Source organism: Mauremys mutica, chromosome 8 (assembly GCF_020497125.1).
Source record: "Mauremys mutica isolate MM-2020 ecotype Southern chromosome 8, ASM2049712v1, whole genome shotgun sequence".
NCBI classification, from domain to species: domain Eukaryota; kingdom Metazoa; phylum Chordata; order Testudines; family Geoemydidae; genus Mauremys; species Mauremys mutica.
The window spans coordinates 79,237,004-79,263,553 of NC_059079.1; the positions used below are offsets into that span (position 1 = coordinate 79,237,004).

Genomic DNA, 26,550 nt, shown 5'->3' on the forward strand with positions numbered 1-26,550 from the left:
ACAGGCTGGCTGGTTGCCCTTCAGCTACGCTCTCCCCTTTGATCATCGCTTCAGTTGCTTGGTGGTGGTGTCTGTAGATGGAGGTGGAAGAGAGCGTGGCAAATATCTGTCCCTTTTATCATGTTCTTTCTTCCCTCTTAGCTTTGCCCCCTACTTCAGAGTCAGGTGAGCATTACCTCATTGTAGTCCCAAACTGACCAAGGGGTGGGGGTGACCCACTTGAGAGTCCAACAGATCCTTTGTTGTTGCCTAGGCCAGTGTCCTTTGTTCCTGTGAGGCTGGGCTGGGTTTGTCCCATATATGCCCTGATGAGGTGTGAACTGCCCCTCTGCTCCTGGAGAGTTTTTGCCTGGGCTTGTTTTAAGCCATGAGGACACATTTGCAGCCTCATATCTATATACATGAAATTACAACCTATAACATTACTATAACAACAATGCTCAGAGTATCACGAGCCTTCCAAAGACACCTAACATGACAAACTTTGCATTGGATACCACACAATCATATTATAAGGATGAACATGGGGGTGCAGGGTGTTCCCCCAAGGTACAGAGCGTCACAGTTGCCATCGTAGATTAATAGCATTCTATGGAGAGAAAAGTGGCTGAATCACAACTACACTCTGACCCACACATATTAAAAGAAACTCAAGACAAGGAGCAGGATAAAAATGCTGGCTACAGAGCAATAATAAGGGTTCACTGGCTGTATTCCTGGTTCCCAAAGTTCTGAGAATTGTAGCTCCTTCTATGAGCTGTGGAAGATCTACCTTTCTTTCCAGGACAATTGTAATGTGGTAGGATTAGCTCAGTGAGTTTTCTGTCCAGTAAGGGGTATCAAGGAATAAAGGTGGGTTGGTCCCACCTGGTTTCAAGCTCCTTTGAAGTGTGAGAATGAAGAGGTGTCATTTTCTAAAAATACAGATAGTAAGCCCAGTAAAATACATTGACTAGCATGAAAAACAAAGGAAAAAGTAACTTTGAGTAATGGTCAACATTGCTGGGATTCTGAATTGTGAAATAGCTTATGATGCTGTGCATTTTGTTTCTCAACACAAACCTAATTTTGTCATGGGTTTTCATGGTCAGGTCACAATAGTCGACGTTATCGCTGGAAATCTCAGTGCTAGCTAAACTTATTTTCTGCTTATAACTGGTGATGGAGCTATTGAGGATGTTCGTGATGTTGACATCTTCAGTTTCTTTGGTAGGCCCCTAGGAGATGATAGAACGCAATTAATGTTAGGTGATGTGATTTGGATACACATGTAATACACTGGCTAAGTGTGTCATATCCTCCTCTATTGGCTGCTCTGTACAGAAGATAAGAGACTACACACAGCTGTCAACTAAGGGAGTTACTCCTTTAGCTTAAGTGGTAGAGCCCTATGCTTTAGACCTGAAGGGTCTATCACTGTTGATGACCTGTAATGCTAGGGTTGTTACATGCAAAATTTAAACATTCAGTAAGTGCCATCTTATGGATGACAGCAGCATTTCCTGACGGATGGAGGTCTCTATTCCAAGCCCTGAACCAGACCAATCCTCTTAGCTTATAAAATCAGCTGGGTGCACAGCATAAGGCTGCATGTCAATAGGAAAGAAAAGCCCCTGCAGGCTTCATGTTGCAACATGCAGTTCTCCCCATGGTCATGGTGGTCTTCCCCACTAGTGTAATGCTTTGGCTTGGCACAGTTACTCACCAAATTTTGCCAGCAAGAAAGGTTCTTCTGGCTATTAACATGCATCTAAACAATCCGTGAACACAGTCAGATTTGTTAGGATTCTGGAGCTAGTAGCACTCAAGTGTTGCCAAACACTAGCATCATGGCTATGGGCCAGTGTTGCATGAGACTGTGGGAGTTGTATATACCATTGCTTAATGGGTACAGGAACAAGAGAGACTCATGTACCTCTTATTCGTCCCCCAATAGGAATACTATTTCTCTAGTTCATTCTTCACTGGATATGCCATTAACAAGGACCAACTACGGCTGACTCAATATCACCTTGCTCATTAAGGCACCTCTGTATGTACCTTTTGAGGCTCTTTAGCTGCATGTTTTTGTGATGAGCTGTAGTGAGCAATTGCATATTCCAGCAGGGCACCAAAAATGAAACTGAAGCAGATGCCAAGATAAACGTCAATGGCCTTTATGAAGCAGTTGGTTTTAGATAGCGAGGTCCGGGAGCCAATCATCAGAGTTGTCATTGACAGCACAGTTGTTACTCCTGTAAGGCAGAGAAGGACATATTTTCAGGTCCAATGGGAAAGCATTTCACCCGTACTTCAGGAAACAAAAAGCCTGGTTCTCTTACTCATTGGATAGTCCTTTATACCAAGGCCTAGTGGGTATAACACCACCAAATCCAAATCCTCCATTGACTGATAATGGTAAGCACTTCATACCACTTTGAACAGATGGGGGAAGCAGAGAATTCAGCTTCTCCACCCAGGGAATCCAATGGGAAGAGAAGTTCCTGCCCCACGGATACTGAAGTGCACCAGTGTAAAAGGCCAGTCCCTCAGGTTCTTCCCTCCCCTAGGCTGTTTTCTTACTCTCAGCTAGTGCAAAAAGTCCCTCTCTGGGGGAGGCACAGAACCTAAGTGATGTCACTTCCTGCAATAATAACCCGGATGCAGATACCCTTGTAGATGGAGGGGAGCCTGAAATGGACAGCAGGCGTGCCTCAGGTCCTGTATCGCATCAGAGCCCTGGCCATGAAGAGCTCTGGTAGGGGCAGTGTTCCAACTAGAATGTACTTCTCTACCCTCCATACTCCTAATTTGGCTCTTCTGCACATGCCAAAGCTGAAGTGCAACCAGGCCCTTTGTATTTGTCATTCTCCATTTCCATGCTCATCTGAGAAAAGCTGGCATTTGACTGTACTGCACACTGCACTCTGCCCACTCACTTGCACACGCCTCAAGTACCCTTCCCCTGGCAGAAGCTCGCTGTAGCAATGTGGGACTCACCCCTGCAGCACCTCCGGCTGGTCGTCTCTGGGAATTAGCTCATCCAGCTTCCAGAGCACCCTCTGCAGCCTGGTATCCCACTGTCGCTTGGCCCCCATGTCCCTCCCGGACCCGGTGCCCCATTATCTGAGGTGCTGCTCCTTGCCAGGAACCTCTTTCTCTCAGGGTCTCCCCTCCCCAGGGAACCCCCACCTCGCCTCAGTATAAGGCTACTGCCAGTCATCGTCTAGCCTCCATGCCCTGGGGCAGACTGCAGTATCAGCCTACTCATCACCAGCAAGGTTGGGTTTGGACCTGCTGCCTTTGCCTACCCCTGGGCTGTCCTCTGCAACCCGCAGTACCTATTGGCCTTATGCTAGGCTGCAGCCTGGGGCTTTCAAGCCTGGAGCTCCCCAGCTCCTCTGCCTTTCCCCAGCCCTGCTCCCCTCAGGTCCTCTGCTCAGGTCCCTGCAGCCAGGTCCCTCCCTCTCAGAAGCTAGCAGGAGTCTGCTGACCTCCTGACTCCCAGCCTCTTATATAGGGTCAGCTGAGGCCTGATTGGGGCTCTCCCCAGCTGTGGCTGCTTCCCCAATCAGTCTCGTAGCTGCTTTCTCCTGCAACAGCCCTGGGAGAGGGCTGTTTTAAACGCCTCAGGGCAGGAGTGGATGACAACCCCGCTACACTCACCAATGCAGGTTCTTGCAGGAACCGAATCCAGGGTGATCCAAAAAGAAACCCAGGACAAGACAACGAGCAGCGTGGAAGGAACATAGGTCTCCAAAATGAAGTACAGGATATTTCTTCGTAGCTCAAAGTGCAGTATCAGTCTCGGGTAGTTGCCTGTTAGGCAAAGCAAGGACACATGCCACAAAAGCAAGGTTTCCAGAGAGAGTTTGATTAGGATTCAAGCATATCATGGGCAGGGGTGGCTCTAGGCATTTTGCCGCCTCAAGCACGGCAGGCAGGCTGCCTTCAGTGGCACACCTGCGGGAGGTCCGCCGAAGCCGCGGGACCAGCGGACCCTCCGCAGGCAGGCTGCCAAAGGCAGCCTGCCTGCTGCCCTCAGGGCGACCGGCAGAGCACCCCCAGTGGCTTGCCGCCCCAAGCACACGCTTGGCGTGCTGGGGCCTGGAGCCGCCCCTGATCATAGGCCAGCTCCTCAGCTGATGTAAACCAGCACAGCTCCATTGAAGTCATTGGAGTGACATCAAGTTACATCAGTAGAGAGACTGACCCATCTTGTCTTTTTATTCATTTCATATTTCCTAAATAAACTAATGTACAATGTAAGTTAATTAACAATGTATGGTAAGCAAGAGATATTTAAAACAAATAGGCAGCTCACTAAGGACTCCCCAACTTATTATTTACAGGCAATATTCCACACTATTACCCTAACAAAGCCTGGAGACAGGTTGATGCCTTCATTTAATCTCTAACAAGAAGCACAGAGTATTTTTCCCACGGAAGCATTTTAAAAGGAATTTGTCAGGTTAAAATTCTGATCCAGTACCCGCTGAAGTAAATGGGACTCTTTCCATTGAACCCAGTGGGCTATGGATCAGGCCCAGAAATAGCACCCCACTCTGTTAACATGTGTCCCATAATGTCTTTAAGTCCGGTTAACCTGTTACAATGCTTCCTACATCAATGTGGGCCTCTTAAGTTTTCTACAGCAAACAGCAAGGGTGGTAGCTGGTTGGCCTTGTAGCTTAATAATAGTTCAGGTGCTCTCAGGTTTCTGCTTCATAGGCTGGTAGGAAGTGGGAATATCACCACAGAATTGAAGTTCTCAACCATGGAAAGCCAAAGGGAAAGGGGGAATGCTTTGTGCCATTACAATTGGATGTAACATTGTGTTCTCACTTCAGCTCTCTGCTTTGTACCATAGATCTGCTGAAGCATGTCTGTAATGATTTGGTTAAATACAATATATGATATAGCCACTAATGGTGTCTGTGTGCTGTATAGAGTTCCAGACAGGATGTGATCTCTAGTAAACAAGGGATACCAAAACTGGAACCAAGTTGTGTGGAAGCTCATCTGTTTGCCTGTAGCTGTTTTCTTAAATAAACACCTCTTGTCAGGGCTGTCCTTAGGATTTATGGGACCCTGTGCATTATTATTATTAAATTGGTGCCCCTATGCCTGATGGCAGCTCGGGCTCACAGCCCGGGGGGAGGGACGAGGCAGCAAAGGATACTGAGCCGCCCAGCGCACCTCACGGTGGCGGAGAGTCACAGTTCCCCGCAGAGAGCCCCGTACCCTCTTCCTCATGCAGAATGCGCTGTGCTGGCACATTTGACTCTCTGAATACGGCGACTGCCTAAGGACACTGCACCACGTGCTGGGTGTGCGGGAGCCGACCCGCTCTTACCTGCTGTCATGGGCAGTGGGTGAAGCTGCCACTTGAGGAGGCTAGCTTCCTAGCCCACGTCTTCTGCCTGTGGCCCCACCCATACTCCACTGCTGCTCTGTCCCAGGCCCCACCCCACTCTGCCCAGGCCCCGCCCTCTCCCCACTGTCTCCCTCCTTTCTTCCTTCCCCGCTCACTCCCTTCTGGCCAAATCCCTAAACCCAAATGAAGCAAATGCCATTTGAAAAAAAGATTTGTCTGCAATTTCTTTCTAAAGAAAATGGAGCGTGTTTTCCACTGCATGCCGGATGGTGAAGACTGGACATGCAGAAGGTACCTAATTAAAAGCCTAAACTTGGGAATAAAAAATATCAGTCACAGGTTTTTTGATATACCCTGAAGTTTGTCAGAGATTCATTTGTAAAAACTTTGTAGTAAGGGCAAGTCAGCTGTCTTGATGAATACAACATTAAATATTATGGAAAACATGATGCAGCTCTTCTGTTTTACATTTTATTAATCAGTATTTCTAATATAATTTTATATTTTAAATGTACTCTTAAGCCTTCATAAAGTAATCATTCCAGATCACTACATATTTAACTCATATTTAATTCCTTTAAATTAATCAGTCACAGAGGTTTAGTGTGTTCATAACAATGTTCATTGCTTTTAGAAAAAGAGAACATAAATTTACTTTGTGTGATGTCCATAACAATAGACGTTTATGAAATTTCACCAACTTTAAAAAATATGTTTCCAAAGATTTTAGGCACAACAAAGGATTTTATATCTTACTAAGATACTGATTTTGCTGGAGGTTTCTCTTAAAACTAGTTCATCAAATAGTCAGAAGTAAAGAAAAGGAAACTCGTTTGTCCAGCTATCTGGAAGGAAGGGGTGTTGTCCCATTAAGGGCTCTCTTCAACAGGTGGTGAAGGGAAAAAGGGATGGACAGAAAGGACAGGAAGACTTTGGAAGCAAGTTTTTTGTACTATAGTAATTAAAATTAAAATGTGTATTTTAGATAAGGGTGGTCTTTTGAAGGATTTATTTAAAAAACTATATGTCTGAAGATTCAAGCATATAAGGCAGGGATCAGCAATCTTTGGCACACGGCCTGTCATGGAAATCTGCTGGCGGGCCGGGACGGTTTGTTTACCTGCAGTGTCCACAGGTTTGGCCGATTGCAGGTCCCACTGGCCGCGGTTCACCGTTCCAGGCCAATGGGGACTGTGGAAAGTGGCGCGGGCCGAGGGATGTGCTGGCCGCCGCTTCCCGCAGCCCCCATTGGCCTGGAGTGGTGAACCATGGCCAGTGGGAACTGCGATCGGCCGAACCTGTGGATGCTGCAGGTAAACAAACCGTCCCAGCCCGCCAGCGGATTTCTCTGATGGGCCATGTGCCAAGTGTTGCCGATCCCATGTGCCAAAGGTTGCCGATCCCTATTTTAAGGCTAAAGATGAATACTCAGATTGTGCATCTATGCAATCTATGCAAGGCTGTTTTAGAGATGTGATTTTAACACAATAATGAAATATTTTTAAAGCAAATTTTAAACTAAGGTCCTGAAGACTAACATGTTTTGAGTAAATATTACAATAATGCACAACTTTTTTTGTCAGTAAATTCAGAAACTGACAGTATATACCTGGAGAGTGGCAAATGCCTGTTAAATGGCTCTTTAACAGTTTCAATGTTGTGCTAATAGATCTGGCAGGCTGGAAGGCTTTTTCACATTTAAGTTACTAGATCCCCTCCATAGGGGATGCTATGCACCCGAAGAAGTGGGCTGTAGCCCACGAAAGCTTATACTCAAATAAATTTGTTAGTCTCTAAGGTGCCACAAGTACTCCTGTTCTTTTTGTGGATACAGACTAACACGGCTGCTACTCTGAAACCTCCATAGGAAGACTCACCAGGCTTCAGCAGCCAGCTGTGGTGGGAGCCTGCAGGAAGGGTCAGAACACAGATAGGAAGGGTCAGAACACAGATAGGAAGAGGCAGAAGGGTGGACTCTAAGACCCCGGGGTGCCCTAAATTTTCTGGTGCCCTACGCAGCCGCGTATGCTGCCTATGCTTAAGGACGGCCCGTATCTTGACAAGGCCAGGATGTTTAAAACCTTTGATCCTTCGCTGTTCGGCCCCCACCCCGGGTCCTGATTCATTTTGAAAATCTGGTCACCCTGAGGAAGGTTGCTTTGCTCCTCATTTTATCTCTGACACTAGGGAAGGAAGTTTAAACCAGCTGGTAATGAGAAATACATTCCCATTGCATCAAGACAGAAGTGACTTTTGGAAACAAATACTCAACAAGTTAGTTTTGATCCCAGTTACTTTAAGTGTTTCCTGGAATGCTTAGTGCAATATTTATAGTTTGCAGATGCAGAAAGCACAATCTAGGTTTTTCTGATGTAATAAAAATATCAAGTGGATTTCGGGCACGTGTGAAGTCCATATTTTCCATGACTTGAATGGGAATAATGATACTTACCTCCCTTTGTAAAGTACCTTGAGATCTACCATTGAAAAGTGTAATACAAGAGCTAGGTATTATTATTATTATTTAACACCTAAGGAACATATCACCTATTCCTATAGAAGCAATTTTACTGCCTTGTTTCCATTGGGACTAGAACTGTTAATGGTCTCACTACTCATGTCCTCTTGGCTTGAAAGACATCACTGCATAGAATGGAAAGAGAAAAATTATACACGCTTGCGAGATACACATGCTCTTCCACCAGTCCCACCTCCCCGCTTTACCTGTTTCCTGCTGGGATCTCGTGACCAGAGTGTAATAACGTTCCACAGTGTACTGGGAGAGACGTAGTTTTTCCAGGCCATGGACTGAATCGTTTCCCCTAAACCAAGTGAACACTATGTCGTTTCCATCATATCCCCCTACAGACAACATAAAGCGCCACATTACTGTAATGAACCAACTAGTCCATGTGTGGCATACTGCCCTCTACTGGAGAGAATCAGAAATACTCAGCAATGGAGCCACAAGCAACGAGATTACTAGGTGGCTACAGGTTTTGTTTTATAGGTATAATTACTTTACAATGTTGGTGAAAGTGGTTGCTCTTATATTAGCCATATTTTTATTCTGCTGGATCAAATTTAAATTGAAATTAGGCTGCATGGGCTTTATTCTTCAGTGCCTGTTGTAGTCAGTTACCCCTGCTCATGTGGGTGTAAGTCTCTGCCACTGTTGTAAATGAGTGGCGAATTCTGATCTGCATCCACATTGCCCAGCGGCAAATAACGACATGCAAGGCAGTGGCGAGTAAGCTCCTATTTCATATCATCTGCATACAGAATTTTATTTTATTTTTTAAATATTCTAACATTTTTTAAAAGGCGGAAATCCCATTCAGCTCTAATTTGATTGCAAGTGGTGAGCTTGGTCAATAACAACCATCCCCATGCATAATTACGTCAGCCATATGGGTTTACTAGGGATGAAAATTATGAAAGAAGTACAATTCTCATCCCCAACCCTTCACCCTCTTCTAGAATCAATTCTGTAAACTGTTACAAATTCTCATGACTGGAAGCAGAAGAGTCAGAAATCTTATGTGTGTGTGTGTGGCTTTCCTAACCAAACGGCCCACCCATTTATGCACACTTCAAAGATGCTTTGGACAAGCATCTAAACATCTGGGACCTTATTAACCCTGAACTGGACTATTCAAATATTGTGAGGCTCATTTATCAGGGCCGCTATTGATTTTGAAATAGAACTCCCCACTGAAAACAATGGGCCCAGACCGGATCTTCAGCTCTGTAAGTAAGCATAGTTCCACTGGCTTCTGCCAAGCTACCCCAAACTACACCAGCTGAGGATCTGGCTCTGGAAGTTTAAATGACAGCATAACATGACCCCAAATTAAGGTGAGTGATCTTTTTGATAACCCGACCTTCCTACTCACTCACCGAATAGCCATCCAGCTCAAAAAAGTCATATTAATTTAGTGAATAAGCCCATTAATCTCATTAGTTTGATTATTTTAATTAAATGTCTGTCTGAAAAATTACCAGTGACACTGGTCGGCCAATAGTCACCAGTTCACACCTTGTAGGAAAACTACCACGCTTCCTACTGTATTGTTTATCTAATTGTGTTTTCTATTAAACACAAATTACTGGAGCATGCCTCTGACGTATTCATAAATTCTGCACAGGTTCTGAATCCCTGCGTGCAAACCCTAATCATGTGACTTTTCAAAGTTTCTGGACAGTTTTGTAATAACAGCAATTGCAGTTACTTAGGGAAACTTTATAATAAATGACAGGTTGTTAATTTATCTAGCATATATTTAAATAGCATTAATTCCAGGCATTTATCCTAATGAAATCTCCAGCTGGCAATATGCATGTAATTTCACTGGAATTAGACAGCAACTGAGCATGACGTAAGACCCAATTACTTAAAAAAAAAAAAAGTCTGAAGCCAACTACACTTTAAAAGAAGAGGCCAATCATTATTATTTCAGGTGCTATTCTTTGTAATAAAGTTAATCATGGTGAACTAATAGGATTTTAATGTGAAAATAATATGCGCTTCCATAGGAGCTCCATTCTAGAAGCTGGCAAGTCAAACCTGGTTTTTAAATAATGAGATTTCAGGCATTTATTTTTTGTGGCTTGAAACAAGAGATTGGCTCCTGCTTTACTCTGGGGATTCTCAAGGATGGAGCTAAGAAAAACTCCATCTTCACTGATGAACTATTGTGTGACGGGGAGAGTGTCTCGCTTCACCTGGAGCACTCGGCAGCAACCTTCCTGCACAGTTGAATTTAAGAAACAGACAGGGAGGAAGGAGGAGATGAGTTCTCTGGGTGCTCAGTTTGAGGCAGGGAATTGGGAGCCCTGTGTGGGTGCCCCAGCTTAAGAATGCCTGAAAACGGAGATTCCATTAGAGGCTAGGTGGGAGCTCCCCTCCCTTTTGTCCCAGCAGGAGGTGAAGAATTTCTTTCTTTTCATTGAGATTTTGAGTGCGCCGCATCTGAACAGACTCTTTCCCCAGGGAGCAGCAGTGTCTGGACATGCAGACTGCTGAGAAGGAAGCCTGCCTACAGACAGGTGGAATGGTGGGGGAGTCAGCTGACCTCTGCTCAGCATCCGGAGCAGAGATCCCCTCTCCTGAAAGCCACCGTGTATTGGTGCAAGTCCCCTGGGTCTCTCTCTCTGGCGACTACCGTTGGCTTATCTATGCATTGTCTGTTGTCAATAAATGGCCAGCATTGCAATATCCAGGCCTTTGAGTTTAAGTAACCAAGAGCATTTTGCTCACTGACTATCACTGCTCCTGCAAGTGCCCTGCAGCCAGGAGTCCCAGAGAGGACCACTGTGGGGTTCTGTGCACAGAGGACTTGCAGGAGCGGGTTCCATGCTCGCCAACATTTATGTTACTGTAACAAAGGGCGCAGATGGGAAAGCTTTCATTGTGCCTTCCTGTGCTAGGACCGGCTCTAGCTTGAGCTCACCAATTTCACAGGCAATACACATTTCCTGAATTCAGCTCTTCCTCCTGGTAAAAAACATTCTCTGCTTTGAAAATAACATATGGTAAGTAATTTAGGACAGGTGAAAGATGCTGGACTGAGGACCCTAGAGACTAACATGCACTGTTCATTCCCAGGGAATCAGTGAAAGCAACAGTTCAAACCATACCATCAAAGGCACTGGTTAATTGCAGATTTGGTATTTTTTTTTTGTATAACGTGGAAATGTGTCCATTAGCACCCAGAGTGAGATTATCACCAACTCATTGCATTTGCTTGTTTCATCAATAACTGACAGACCTATTCAGAGGGGAAGCCATCAGCCCAGCAATGAAACCTGTAGAGCCAAATTCTTCCTTAGCCACAATCCAGGCAATTCCACTTAGTCTCTAATTTTCACGAGTGGGCATGTCTGACTTATGCAAGTTTACTGTCCAGTGCATGCGTTCAAGACAGAGATTTCTGCATACACAAACATGAACTGCATGTGTGAATGGGGTGCAATATGGCTGATAACTGAGGGCACTCTTTTGAAAATTTGGGTCCTATTATCCACCTATTGTACCAAACGCTAGCCCTAATGAAAGAATGTGCTCAAAAGGAAGTGATTTTAGAGAAAGACAGTATAATTTACTTCTATGTGAAAGACTGAAATACCTGCTGACTGCTTGGGGGAAGGTAGTGTTTATTACCATTCTGACTTCTATAAAGTGTGCATGGGGACCATGAGGACAGTAACCTTATAAACCCTAGAATAACAATAATTTATATTTGAAGAATAAAGTTGAACTGTTTTCTTCTTGAAAAGTTTCTGTATTTGCAGAAATAAAGGTACATTTTCAGAGGCTGTTCTGGCTGAAACCAAATATTTGAATGGACACCTACATACGAATAAACAGATTCAAGATAGGCCAGGCAAATATTCTCAGGTATCTGTTGAATGCTATACTTACAGCTTTCCAGCTGCAGTTTACACCTCTGTGTGTCCATGGGATATTTTGACAGGTCCATGTTACATGCAACAGTAGTAGTGATTCTACATGGGGAGAGAGAGAGTTCAGAAGCTGTGCAATAAAAACATACCGCAGGATGTCTCTATTTTTCATAGCAAACTACAGACCCCAAAGATTCTGATCAGGCTTTTGGATAGTTCTGACTTTTGAAATCAATGCACTAATAACACCAGAGAAGTTGCATCCTAAGGTATAAATTCTGAGCTTAGTTATACCAGTGTAGTCTAAGTCAGCGGAGATGGAGTGACTCAGGATTAACACTGGTGTAAGAGGGAGCACAGTTTGGCCCTATGAGCATGGGAAATTAACGGGGAAATGACACAAGTGGCTTTAACTGAATATTAATGTGATACCTAAAGATCACCACTGGCTGGTATTGGTTAAGCAAGCAGCAAGCCAAGACTTCCAGTTTTCTGCTAAAGCTTGTTCATTTTGTTACCTCCGCCCCTCACATTCTTCCAGCCCATTCTGTTTTATCCACCTGCCATCTTCTGTCTGTCACTGAAATTGTAAGTTCCCTGGCCAGGGACAGTCTTCTGTGTTACTGCTCTGTACAGGAGGAGGTGGGAGTGGGGGGTCGGGGGAGGATGGGACATGACAGTGATCCTTGACTGGAGTTCCTAGGGACTGATGCAATAGAAATAATACAAGATAACAACTGCACTGACTGGGAGGAATGTGCAACTGCAGTGAAGGAGCAATTAAATTACGTGGAGATCCAGAAAATAATGTCAAAACCAGGGGCCTGTTGACTCCATAGCTCTTGTTAACCATGATGGCCACACCAGCCTACACACATTCTGATCCTATGTAGTTTTAATAATTTGCTCTTCACCACCAGTACGTGACTTACCTTAATGCATACAAGACAGTGCCATTGGAGAATAATCTTATAAGACGATTCCCCACGGTAACGTCATGCAGGAAAGACCGTTTAGACTCCACAATATATGTGTCTGGCACCCAGAGCAATTCCACTAGACGAGCATCCAAAGTGAAGCTCTTGTTGCCATGAAAAACCAGGCGGGGGTCCGTCCAGCGCTGCCGCAGGTATATTGTAGCAGTGTAGTCCTGAAGGAGAAAGGCAGGCGTGAGAAGACACGCAGCAAGAATGTTTATGAGGCATTGGTGTCCACCTCCTATGTCCAAAACATACTAAGGAGGCTGAAGCATAGTCTTCACAAACTGTGTGTGTGTGTTTGTTTCACCCTCCTTTGCTACAACATCTGGCTGTCTTTCCTGAAGGATACAGCCATAGCATTAAATGTAGGGCATGTAACACAGCAAACTCAGCTTAAAACACACAGGACAAAGCTGGTAGACTTGAATTCTAAACATAGTTCCTCTGTTTGCTTGAGGTTTTTCATGTATTCATACCCAATAAACAATCATAATCATAATAACAGGTTTCAGAGTAGCAGCTGTGTTAGTCTGTATCCGCAAAAAGAACAGGATTACTTGTGGCACCTTAGAGAATAACAAATTTATCTGAGCATAAGCTTTCATGGGCTACAGCTCACTTCTTCGGATGCATAGAATGGAAAACACAGACAGAAGATATTTATACATACAGAGAACATGAAAAGGTGGAAGTACGCATACCAACTGTAAGAGTCCAATCAATTAAGATGAGCTGTCATCAGCAGGAGAAAAAAAACCTTTGAAGTGATAATTGAGATGACCCATAGAAGGTGTGAGGAGAACTTAACATAGTTAAGCAGAGAGGTTGACTGGCTTACTCAAGACCCTACATCAATTACATATGAAATAGCTTCCAGTGTGGGAAAATTATATAAGTAACCTACACACAAATGCAGTATATATATATATATATATAATTTTATATAATATGTATATAATAGCCACATAGAGGGAGAGCAGGAGCAGGAATGCAAATACAGCTGCATTGGCCTTTCACCAGAGCTAAAAGTCCAAGAGCAAACACCACCTGCATTTCACCTATTCACCCTATTGAAAGTTCATTTGTTTAAGCCATGGAAGGCAATTGTGTAAGGGAAGGAAAGACTATGCATAGTAGATGATGAGAAGAATAATCCAGTGATGATGAGAAGAATAACACAGTTTGGAGTAATGGAGTTAAGCAGGACCACGAATGAGTCATGCTACTGGTCCTGTACAATATTTGTTCCCTTTATTCATTATTGGGAGCTATATTCAGATCACTCAGACGGGGCAGGTGGGTTGTGCTTATTTTGGGGGTGATATGTTGAAGAAATGTAAGAAAATAACATGCTATTTAAGCCAAATAAAGTAGTAAGTGCAGTCAAAGCTTGTAGTGTTACTCTTCTGTCAGGTCGGTACTAAACTGAACCCAAGCCAGGGACTAGGGATGCGATGGGACTGAAGTTTTAGGTAGGAGAGTCAAAAAACAAGATCTTGACCAACTGTTGTCCTGCTCTAGTGTCCTGGTCAAATTCCAACTTGGTTGCAATATCCAGCCGGTCTAAAATCCCCCCAGCAGTTTCAAGTGGATGAAGTAGTTTTATAGTGCCCCCATGATAAAGAGAAAATCAGGGCTCTGTTGTAATGGATACAAAGACAGTTCTTTACTGAACCTCCTGGGTACATAACAGGACTTTGTGGCAATCCTTGGCTCTCTAGTGTGCAGATGAACTAAATGCAGCTTTCATGATAGTGTAGTGTTGTTGTGCATCGTTATACAGCTACCATGTTCCTGCCCAGACATGGCTGCATTTCAGTGGCAGATGAATTGATTCCCTTATGTTCAATAGATGGTTTGTAAAATACTTTGGTATGAAAGGTGCTAAATAAATTATGTTATCCTCATTCTTCAGATTTGATTCTCAGACTGTTGTGTGTGTGTGTGTGTGTGGGGAGATGGGGGAGTAAGTTCTACTCCATGACTTAAGTGATTGAAATTATGCACTGTTAAGAGTTTCAGTATAGTGAATTATTAATATTGGTGATGAAGGGGAAAACCTCTGGGTCATTTCAATTATTTATCTAGCTATAGAGTATGTCTCTATAATGTTCTCCTTGACACAAGGGGAATTTAGGTGGGATGGAGATGGAATATATTTTGTAGAAAGGGGTAATTTTAAAAGGGGTGGGAGACTGGACTCATGAAAATACCCTATATTTGGTGATTGTTTCCCTTTATATTTCCCTTTGGGGTGATGGCTCTTCTAGCCCTCTGAACATTAGGGCTTCTCCTCAGCTTTAATCCACTTTACTCTTCCACAATCTGAAGGCTAAAGAGGAGGACTGGGGGTGGCTTCTGGAGCAACACTCAGTGTCATGCCTAAGCCTGCAAGAGGAGACTCTGCAGGGAAACAGAAGGGGGGATGAAATGCGACAACAGCTGCAGCCCACGGCTAAATCTTCCATTGTGAATAATAACTTTGTGTGCCACCATTTTTGGTGCCCAGCTTCAGACCCCTCAAATGGGACTGACTTTCAGGACATGCTGAGCTCCTGCCTTTTGACAGTCAGCCTCCTGTCTCTATCTCTAACTCAGTCCTTATATCCCCTTGGCTGTAGCACCCGAGTGCTTCATAATTGCGAATGGATTTGATCCTCACAGCAGCCCTGTGAGTGAGGAAAGTGCTATTATCCCCGTTTTGCAGATGAGCAGCTGAGGCACAGGGAGACCACGGCCAAGATTGTCAAAGGTTTTTAGGCACCCAATTCCCATTGAAAGGGAGTTAGATGCCTAAATACCTTTGAGGACTTCGTCCCAAGTGACTATCTGGTCCCAAGGTCACAGGATGTCTGTGGCTTAGCTGGGAATTGCCACACTGGGCTCCCAAGAACAGAGGCACCCAATACCATCAGTCACTCTTGGTCTCCAACTCTGGTGTCTCAAACCTGGATCCCCTCCAGAGCACAGAGCCAAACTGGCCCCTTTCTCCTCAGTATGTAATCGAGACTGAGTCACTTACCATGTCACTCTCAGATATACTTGAAATACTTGCAACGTCCAGGCTCAATGCTATTTGAACAGGTTTCCCTGGGGAGGGATAGAGAGGCTTAGATTAGAGCGAAGAAACGGTGAAGGTAACACTATGTTGTTGTGTACTAAACAAAAGAAATGGACACTTAGAATTCAGTATGGAATTCAGTTCTGCACTCAATCAAGCAGCACACATAGGTAGTCTTGCAAGAATTAGATTTTTTTTTATAATTTTGATGCATAATATCAATGTTTATTTTAAAGCTTTTTAAAGATTTTTATCTAGCTATTTAAATTTTCACAGTTGTGGGAAACTATAGGGAGGTCAGACAATTATTTAATGATAGTAGACATAGTTTAAAAAAGTTAAAGCTTTGTAATCATTAAACCAAATTGTCAACATCAAAATATACAAAGTAAACAGCCTTAAAATCAAACTCTAATAAGTTGTCAAGCAGCATTTGTCTTACTTTGCCTAACTGTCTATTTTGATTATTACTGATGGAAATACTTTTTCATCGGTTTGCACACGTATGATGCAATCAACATTTACCTATAAAAGTCTAATCCTTCCAAGCCTACGTATAGGGGTGTCCCTATGGCTGCCAGCGACCAAAGAACTAGACTAAATTTCAGAGAGTTAAACATGAGCAGATTGTGAAATCTCATGCTCAAAAACTTTTCACTTGTGCTGCCAATAGCAGCACTTCTTTCTTTGGTGGCATGAGTGGACTGAAATGATCACGTGCAGCACCCGTGGCCATACACCCAGGCAATCCAGGTAGGCAATATTTCCATTGCAATCAGCCACAGAAATCAAGAGCCACACATGGCTCAGCATATGTAATGATAACAATCTTGAGGTGTTATATAACACTTTCCATGTCTCGCTTTCAGAGCGCTCTAGAGAGGTGCGTAAGAAGTATTATCCTCATTTCTCAGATGAGAAAACTGAGTCCTGGAGCAATTAAGTGACCTGCCCAGTGAGTCAGAACCAGAAGCGGGAATAGAGCTGAGCCCCCCGATTTCTAGTCATGTCCTGTCCACTGAACCACACAGCCTTTTCCTGATGCAAAGCAAGGCGGAGTCCCCAGCCTCACTCTCCCTCTACAGTCCTGCAGCCTGTCCCTGAGTTTGGGAGGGTGAGATTTTGTTCCCTACAATTCTGGTTATTCAGGGATTTATAAGAGATTCAGGTGTCACCCTTTTGTGAGTCTAATCAACTGCCATGGCCTCTCATGTGAGCAGCACCACTCACTGAAAGTGATCACTGGGCTCAAATCAAAGCTATCTCAGGTACATCTCCATGTGCTGCAATTACACCTCCCAACTGCAGTGTACACACATGCTCATAGTGGAGACCTGATCTAGGGACCCTCCCAACTGTCCGTGCACAGAGTCTGACCTCCCCCGTCGCAGAGTGCTGAGCCCGGCACCCTGAGAACCTGCCAAACGGGATCTATGGAAATCTTTTACAGTGAGTGAGCTTTGTGCCCCAGTGAACCATTGTTTGGCAACAGACAGCGTGTTAGGTTTGTTTTAATGTGGCCACCTCCGTCCTGCCTCGTAACTGGAGTTGAACAGAGGACAGAGTGCTGTAAGGTGCACTGGAAGTATATGGGAAGAGAGATTTGCTTTATGGAGAAAAGATACATGTTCTCCTTTGCACACCCAGCTTTGGAAATCTGCTCTCTGTCTCCTGGGATAGGGCCCATTTGACCCCGCTGCTTCACTGAGCACAGAGAACCCAGATGGCAGGAGCCTATCTGGAGAGGATGGAAGAGGAATTGCCAGCTCTTTGCCATTGTTCCTTATTTGCCCGATCTCATAAAAGCCTCTCAGTAGATGTACTTTAGCAGGGCCAGATAGAGACTGCTGCTGTCTGTGCCACTGTTCCCCACCTGCCCTCCCTACCCCCCAGCTTCCTTACCCACAGGAAATTGCTGTGTAAAACAACAATGTTATCTTCATGTATTGTCTCTTCAGAGGTAGTGCACAGTGAATACCCTGTCATCATACCATCCCCTCCATAAACTTATCAAGCTTAGACTTGAAGCCAGATATGTCTTGTGTATTGCCCCTAGCTTGACTGTTCCTCAAGGTTTCATCACATGACATAGTCTTTAATTCCTGGAGACTCCAGGACACTCCTGGAGGGTTGGCAACCCTAAACTTGACTCCACACAAAAACTCTCCCCCAGCCCCCCAAGGGGTGGCTTGAGTGGGACAGCAGTCTGTAGGCGTTACTACTCTATGGGGAGCATGAATTGTGGTGCATTGGGGTTAGGAAGATTTGTGGGCTTAGGAGGCCAAACCCCTGCCATTTCTGTAGAGGTGGAAGAAAACTCAGTCCACTTAGTAGAACAATGAAGTCAGAACATGTGGGGTTTCCTGTCCCCTGGGCAGGTGTTTCCCAAGTCAGGAAATGGGCCCTACTAGAAACTTAGTTAGCAGATTTCAGTACATACGGGGCGAAATTCTCCTCAGCACACAAGACGACAAAGCAGGCCTCCTTGGTGCTTATGGGCCTGGGTGAACCCTCTGTGGAGTTCACTTCAGCGCCCATAAAGTGAAACCCTTAAAGAACAGCCGTTAGCTAGAAAGGAGGTAGCTTGTCAGTGACTAAAACACATGACAAAATGGAGGCAAAATATCCCCTTTCACTGGGTTGATACACACACAATTTTACATTGAAGGAACCACATAACTTGGTAGTGTGGCTGCCTCTTTTCAAGCGCTGAAGCTAGGATTCACCACAAGAGGGCAGCTCCACCCTAGGAAATGTCAGAAGATATTAGTGTAAGTCAGTTTATATTTTGCCTCTTTTTATTGTAATAAGGGTGAACTCGAAGAAGATCAAATCCCGTCAGCACAGTAGCAAATATATGGCACAGTAACATATTAGAACATTTTCTTCATAACCCACAGATCACAAACATTCATATGCACTGGGCCCAATACTCCATTCCCATTGGTTTCAGTGGGAGATTTGGGTGCATAAGGAAGGCAGAATTAAGCCCTAGGGCCACAGGGACCTGATCCTGATTGGTGCTGAGCACCCAAAAATTCCACTGAAGTCAACATGATTTGCAGGTGGTCACCATGTTTCAGGAACAGGCCATATACATCTATGTAGTCAACACGTGTACTTTTTTTGCCTATATGACTTGCTCAATCTTATATATCTTGCCAGTTAGAATTGAAGCCACCCACTTTCTAAAAGTCAGTTAGGTTTAACAAGATTTTTAAATGTATCTAGAATTCATATTTTTCATTTGCCTAAGATTTCAGGTTGAAAAAAGGACAATTTTCAAAAGTGCCCAAGTGATTTAGGAGCTAGATCCCATTTTCAAAAGTGATAGTTATTTAGGAGCCAGAGTCCTGACAATTTTTACCCAACATGCTATGGACACATTACACTTGTGCTGATATTGACTTGCATGCATTTAAACTTCTCTCTTCTATTTTATAACCATCTGTTGTCCTATGGGACAAATTTCAATGAAGAGCTGGTATTATTCCACAGTACCAGACGTAGTGGTCATTACTCTATGTAACTCCACTATTGTAGAAATTTATCACCACAGGAGGAAGATAAAGAGAGAGAAGCTAAAAGGTGTAAGACAAAGCCAATGTACACCAGCTACATTACATGGCATAGGGGTCATAATCAGACTGCATGAGGCTTGGTAATCTGCACTTCACAGAACATCCAGATGTGCTCTGTGCACTGAGAAGGCTGTTCCTTCACAAAATTTAAGGCAAAGCCTGGGCATAGGTGGTTTAGAATTTAGTGTATATGATTCCACAGTGGAAACAAATCCCCAGAGACTGGGACTAAACAGGAAGGAAGTTATAAGTGAGCAACACTGCAGTTCAAGGCGGCAGGCTTCATTCATTTGCAGCCACAATGACTCTTATAAAATGGATGTCCATTAACAAATACACAGCCACACCAAGGGGACAAACTGAAACAAAAGGGCTTCATGGTTGTAACAGAGCAGAATTTAGCCCAAGGTAACTAATCTGACAGGTGTCAAAACTCTCTAAGCTTCCTGTTCTTTATTCCACAGACAAATATGTTCCAAGGGAATAAATTCTGCCTTCAGTCATACACATGGAGTCCACTGAGCAAACAGAATTGGAGGGGGTAGGTGAGGATGGACTTTGGGCACATAGTCCCAGTCCCATCTAATTTAACAGGGACAGATAAACTAGTGCTTGCTAAAGAAAACCCATAAAACATCATTCTCTCCATGCAAACATTATTGATTATATAATTCTTTTATCAGACACTGAAATGTTCTGTTGACGTACCACCAAAGTATGGCCTGAGATATTTGTTGTAGCCCTCTGTGAGGTTCTCAAATCCAGGGAGCGATACCGTGTCACTGCTGTGTGTGTCCGATTTATGGCCCAGGGTGCACTTTCTAAAATATACAAATACATATTGTTAGGCATGGTAGGTCATGCTGGGAGCATCTGTTGTGCAGCTGAAGCTGTGTTCCCTGCATGCAGTGTTTCCCAAACTTGGGATGCTTCTTGTTTAGGGAAAGCCCCTGGCGGGCCGGGCCAGAATGTTTACCTGCCGCGTCCGCAGGTCCAGCCAACTGAGCTTCCACTGGCTGCGGTTCACTGCTCCAGGCCAATGGGGGCTGTGGGAAGCTGCATGGGATGAGGGATGTGCTGGCCGTTGCTTCCAAAAGCTCCTATTGGCCTGGAGCAGCAAATCGCGGCCAGTGGGAGCCGTGATCGGCCGGATCTGCGGACGCGGCAGGTAAACAAAGAGGCCTGGCCCACCAGGGGCTTTCCCTAAACAAGTGGCATCCCAAGTTTGGGAAACACTGCCTGCATCTATACAGCAGTCCAACAGAAACTGCATAAAACACTTCATCAAAGCCAGCAGCACTTGATTCTGCTGTTTAATTTGTGTGCAGGACAGAGACTGTGGGCAATCAGCGTGTGACTTCATTAAACAGACAATCCAAAGTTTGGGGTGTTTTACAATGGTGTAGGAGGGATGTGGTTGTGTGGGGAAGATGCTTATGTCCAGAAACAGTTGGAATGGTGACAGCTGGAATTGGCTTATGACTTCCTTAATGTTTACTTATGTGGGTTCTTGTATTAGTGCCTATCACCATAGTAGCTGAATGCTTCCCACAGTTATTATTTGTACTGTGGTAATAGCTACATGAACAATAATCTGGATTTAGACAAAGGAGATCATGCACAGACGCTATTTTCACTCTGAGAGGGATTATTGAGAACACAACTGAATTCCAAGGCAGTCTTGTCATCAATTTTGTGGACTTTCAAAAGGCATTAGATAGTGTAAATAGAGAAACAATGTGGAAAATTGTGGAACAATATGGAATTCCAACAAAATTAATTAACATTATGAAGACATTCTACGCCAACTCAAAGTGCTGCATTAAAATGGAAAATGGATTGAGTAAGCCATTCAGCATCAAGACAGGTGTAAGGCAAGGGTGCATCCTGTCTCTTTTTTTGTTTATGCTAGTCATCGACTATGGATTAAAACAATGCAACAGTGATACATATGGCCTAAAATGGAACAATTCAAGGCTATTTGATCTAGACTTTGCTGATGACATCACTCTTATCAGTGAGGATGCCAATGGACTACAAAAATGCACAAACCAAGTAAAAGAAGTAATGGAGAAGATAGGTTTGAGATACAATGCAAAGAAAAGTAAAGTCATGTTAATGGGGACTATAGAGACAGAAATCAAAATTGAAGAAGAGAAACTGGAGAAGGTGGACAATTTTACGTATCTTGGAAGTACCATCAAGATGGTACTAGTTCCGAGGAAATAAGAAGAAGAATTGGAAGGCAAACGCTGCATTTGGAAGACTCAAAAACATCTGGAAACTCAAAAACATCTCCCTCAAGACAAAACTGAATGTGTACAAAGCAATTGTTATCGCCATCACAATATATAGCACTGAGACATGGCAACTTACCAAGAAAGATATGCAAAAGCTGGATGCATGTCATCACAAATGTCTGAGAAGAATATTGGAAATAACATATAAAGATAGGAAGACGAATGAAGAAGTCAGAAAAATTACTGGACAAGGTACCCTCTCACAAATAATCTACAAAAGAAGACATCAGTGGCTGGGATGTGCTGAGAATGGAAAAAGAATGCTTACAAAATACTGCCCTTGAATGGAAGCCAGAAAACGCAAGAAGAAAGAGAAAGATGGTGAATAACATGGAAATGAACAGTTCTGAATTACATCAAGCACCTCAACCAACATGAAATCGGAAGATTTGGAGAGATGGGCAGTTGACAGGCAAGAATGGCAAATGTGGGTAGCCCAATATGCTGCAAAGCATGGGATGGACTAACTAAAGTAAGAGCTAGAAGCTCCAACCATGCCCCGGGACCCCATTATGCTGTACACAGAACACAGCGATAGCCACTGTCCCAAAGAGTTTACAGTCCAAGTAACAAAAATAACGGTAACAAGCCCCTTTCAGCAACAGACGGGCTTCTGTCTCCTCCTTTCTTACTCTGAATATGAAAATGCCCGTCAGCATGAGCAGAGTACTGTCAGTGATAGTTGCACTTAACTCTGAATGCAGTGGGGTTAGTGGCTGTTATTCTCTCATCTGAGAGGGAGATCCAGTGTCTTGGTCTTGGGAAGCATCTTCCAGCCCCAGTTGTCAGCCTCACCATGCTGGCTGGTAGCTTCCTCATTCAAGTGCAATACAGCCTTCAAAGTAGGCCATGGCTGGATGGAGAGAGACAATCTCTCCAGTAGCCAGGAGTAATCCAATGCGAGACTTTGAAAACCAGGTCAGAGACTGAACTGGCCCCTTTAAGAGGCAGTGGGGTCCAGTGCTCCTGGACCCATGACCTGCTGCCCAAGTGGACTTAAGGGAAGGCACCTGAGCCTTATAAAGGGGGACAGAGTTGCAGGTGGCTGGGAGATCCTGTCAGAGAGTGATAAGGTTCCTGGAGGGCTCTGAATGAGTAGGGGTGGGGAAGGCCAAGCCTCAGACAAAAGGTGGTGGGAAAGCAGGAAGACAGACACCTGGGGCAGAGGGGATGTGCCCAGCTTGGCACTAGGGTGAAAGAAGTAAACTTAAGAGAGAGAACAGATCTTCAGGGAGGATGGCTTGAGCCCAGCTGAAACTGGGGTGAAAGTTATAGGTTTTGAAGTCTATTAAAAAGATGGTGTGATGGCGAATGTTTTAAGTATGTGGACTTTTAAGGGGCCCCAAACGTAAAAGGAAACTGAGGCAGGGTGCTGCAGAGCTACTCTTGGCCAGTAGGTGATGCTATAGGACTCAGTGGGATACCAGTGCAGAGTATGCAGTATTGAAGTAATATTTTTCCAGTGACTTGTGCTGCTAAGCGTGGGCCTGTCACCTGCAGAGAAGAGTGGAGGATCTCAGTGAAATTCTGTAGCTGAATTCATGAGCCTTGCCAAATAAAGCCATGGTCTCTGACTACATGTGTCGGCACCATGGTAATGATGCTGAGGCACCATTGCTTCTTAAACAGAAGAGGAGCAGTGGCTAGACTAGGCATCTGAGATTTTTGGTTCATTTTTAATGCCTCTGGCCATCTTTGGCAGTAGGTAAAGACAGGTCAGAGCCAACATCACAGGTCTGGTCTCCGGCTCTGGATCTAAACTTGGCTTGGAACTCTGGATCACAGCCTCCCTAGTATTCAGGGTATTTGGATTTAGATTCTCCTACCAAGAGGAAAGAACAGAGGAGTGCAGACACGGATCTGAGAGTTAAACCCTCGAGCTTTTTTTGTCCCATGCAGTTCTCATTCATTGAAGTTGGTGGTCAGTGATGCAGCATCAGCTTCTAGTGAGACTGCTGAATTTTTTAATGTAATTCAAAGCATCTATGTATTTTTCTCAGCATCAACTCATCGATGGCAAATTTTGAAGCAACATCTGGGAACATCCTCTCTGACACTGAAACCACTGAGTGCCACACGATGGGAAAGTTGAGTGGAGGTGATAACGCCTATCAAACACCAAATTGGGAAGATAGATGATGGGTGTTTCTCATCCTGGTCCTGCTCCTTTGGTGGCTTCTTCCCAGTTTCCTGATGATTGCTCCCAACCTTGCTTCAGCCTCTTATTCTAAGTGTTGCTGATCTGCCAATCAGCTGCAGCTGGAGAGGTAGCTACTCTGTCTCTTAACCCCTTAGTGGGTGTGACAGAATGGGGTTCATACACCCAATTACCCCACTCCCCCCTAAAAATATAGCACATGACCCAATTACAAGCAGTGTGTTGCCCCCAGGAAGAGAAAAGTGCCAGAGACTCATTTCATGAAGTCATTAGGGATTTGCTGTTGCTATTGATTTTACATAGAAGATGCTCAGATACCACCCTGGTGGGTGGAAGTATAAAGTCCTTATAAAGGTAGAAGACAATATTGAAGAAGAGTCAAGCAATCTATTTGTGTCATCTACAGGTCTGTCCATCACAGTATAGGGCCCTCTGCAGCTATCTTAGCAGCCCAATGAGGAGTGGGTTAATTAAGTGCCTGAGATTTTGTCAGCAGCCCTACTGCCCCTGCAGATCTGCCCCCACTACCCCCATCTGACAAATAAGTATAGGGTGTAAAAGCAATGTCCTTTGCGATCATTTGGAAGATGGGGTTTGACAGCCTAGAAATGGAGGAGATTTAGAAGTCTCTAAAACTGTCCAGTATGGAACACATGAAATGGCATCCCTCATTACAAAGCTGATTGGTTACAAGATCTAAAACTGCACCCGCTCATTATAAAAACCACATGTGAATACATCCATTCTTCCTCCCTCCCTAGTCATCACCTTTTGATAGCCAAAAGCTGTACCTCAGGCCATCAGCTCCTCCTTGGTGGTCACTGATATCCAGGAAATGCTTTGCACCTCGCTTGTTATTGTTTACGGACAATCCTCTAGTGTCAGAGTGTCCCTGCACAGCTAATGCCATCAGGAGAAGGAGGAATCCTACCTTCAGCCTCTGGGTGAATTGGGTTGGGAGGTGCAGGTGGCAGCCAATACTAAACATTCACAGCCTGAGCCAAAGCTTTTCAAACTGAGCACAATCAAGCTGCTGTGTTTGGCTCTGTGCTTGCATTGCCAATGATCAGAAGTGGGTCTGAGCTCCAATGTGCAGAGTCACTCCAGGGGTGATCAGATGCAGAGTTTTTGTTCAGACCTATCTCTGCTAGTTATGTAAAAATTAGCATTCCATAGTTAGATGATAAACCTGACCCAGGGGTGTTTTGAAGAGAAATCACTAATGCGTGTGAAGGCACTTAGATACTGAGGTGACCAGGGCAAGCTAAAGTGTCTAGATAGAAAGACAGAGAGGGGTCGTGTTCTAACATGGTGTAATTTCCCAGTGGAGCCAGGCCCTGTGTGCTCACTTACACCCTGTATAAAGTTGGGACAAAAAAAATTGCCAACAGTGTAAATAAATGGATAATTCTGGTCTTATGGTGTTTATTCTGGTGTAAATGGCAAAACAAAGTCTAAGGCAGTGCATCATCATCCCACTGCCAGTACCTAATGGCAGCGAGGGCTATGCAGTGTGAAATGCAGCAGGTTGGGTTCTGGAGGTTTCTGTGAAATTTTTTTCTTCAGTTCTCATTTCTGTGGGTTTCATAGCCCTGGAATTTCACTGTAGGTTTTGGATCTGAAAGAACCCGCAAATCCCAAAGCAACGATCAGAACTGCTCAGCTTCCTGTTGTTTCAGGACTGAGGCATGAATGGTTTCAGCCTCCCTTGGAGCTGGGCATCGGGTCACTTGAAAAATTCACAGACTTTTACACTTTAATTAAACTCAAAACTAGGGGAGGGTCATGTGGTTCCAGATTCTCTAATGGAAGTTACACAAAGCTGCAATCTTTCAAGAGCCTGACTGAGCTGTAGAAAGGGGGCAGCACCTCCCTAGTGAGGGATTGTGACTCAGGGAGTTGTTCCCATTGCACTATCCTTTGGGATGGTGTAATCAGCTCTCCTCTGATGCATCCAGCCCTCTTAGGAAGGGATGGGAGGATTGGAGTCTGGACCATGGCTATTTGCCTTCCTGCCCCCAGCATTTATATCAACTACACTTCAGATGGTATCCTTGTCAGGAACCTTACCTTTGAGCTGGAAGAAAAAGCCACACACAGATGAGGACAAAATATCTGCAGTACATTTCTGGAGTTTGTTTCAGTGCCGGCTGTGATACTTCTACTGATCATCTGTGAAGCAGAAAGGAACGGCATGTAATTTACAGCAGTTTAAGGAAAATGTGCACAGGCCCGGCTCTAACTTTTTTGCCGCCCCAAGCCAAAAAAAGAAAAAGCGCCTCCCCACCGAACCAACCCCCCCACAACAAGAGCTGCCCCGCCGAACCAAAAAGAAAATCACCCCCACCCCAGAGCGCCGCCCCGCCGAACCAAAACCAACAACAACAAAAAAACCCCAGCGCCGCTCCGCCGAACCAAAAACACCCCCCCCCGAGCACCACCCCGCCAAATCAAAAAGAAAATCAACCTTCTCCCCCCCGGAGCGCTGCCCCACTGAACCAAGATTGGCTGCTTCTTATAAGGTGCCGCCCCAAGCACGTGCTTGGTCGGCTGCTGCCTGGAGCCGTCCTTAAATGAGCACAAGCACACACAGAGATATGATCCTGGGGGAGTGGATGGGGGACAAGATTTAAACATTTCTTCTATAATCTGAACATCAGGGCCTGATCCAGCACTCTCAACACACATGGACTCCAGAATCTGTTCTCT

General features: G+C 44.5%; 1 protein-coding gene across 1 annotated transcript in view; it reads right to left on the bottom strand.

The window, feature by feature from the left end:
• Positions 1-452: 452 nt before the first annotated feature.
• The window catches only part of LOC123376194 (gamma-aminobutyric acid type A receptor subunit pi), a 35,264-nt gene continuing 9,166 nt past the window's right edge, over positions 453-26,550 (bottom strand). Inside the window, exons 2-10 of the mRNA XM_045028023.1 lie at positions 25,912-26,013; positions 20,092-20,204; positions 15,764-15,831; positions 12,694-12,911; positions 11,781-11,863; positions 8,081-8,218; positions 3,646-3,798; positions 2,041-2,234; positions 453-1,217 (exon numbers count right to left, since the gene is read on the bottom strand). Of these exons, the coding sequence (XP_044883958.1) occupies positions 915-1,217; positions 2,041-2,234; positions 3,646-3,798; positions 8,081-8,218; positions 11,781-11,863; positions 12,694-12,911; positions 15,764-15,831; positions 20,092-20,204; positions 25,912-25,967 (1,326 nt within the window). The 5' untranslated portion in view covers positions 25,968-26,013 and the 3' untranslated portion in view covers positions 453-914. The remainder of the gene's footprint in view (positions 1,218-2,040; positions 2,235-3,645; positions 3,799-8,080; positions 8,219-11,780; positions 11,864-12,693; positions 12,912-15,763; positions 15,832-20,091; positions 20,205-25,911; positions 26,014-26,550) is intronic.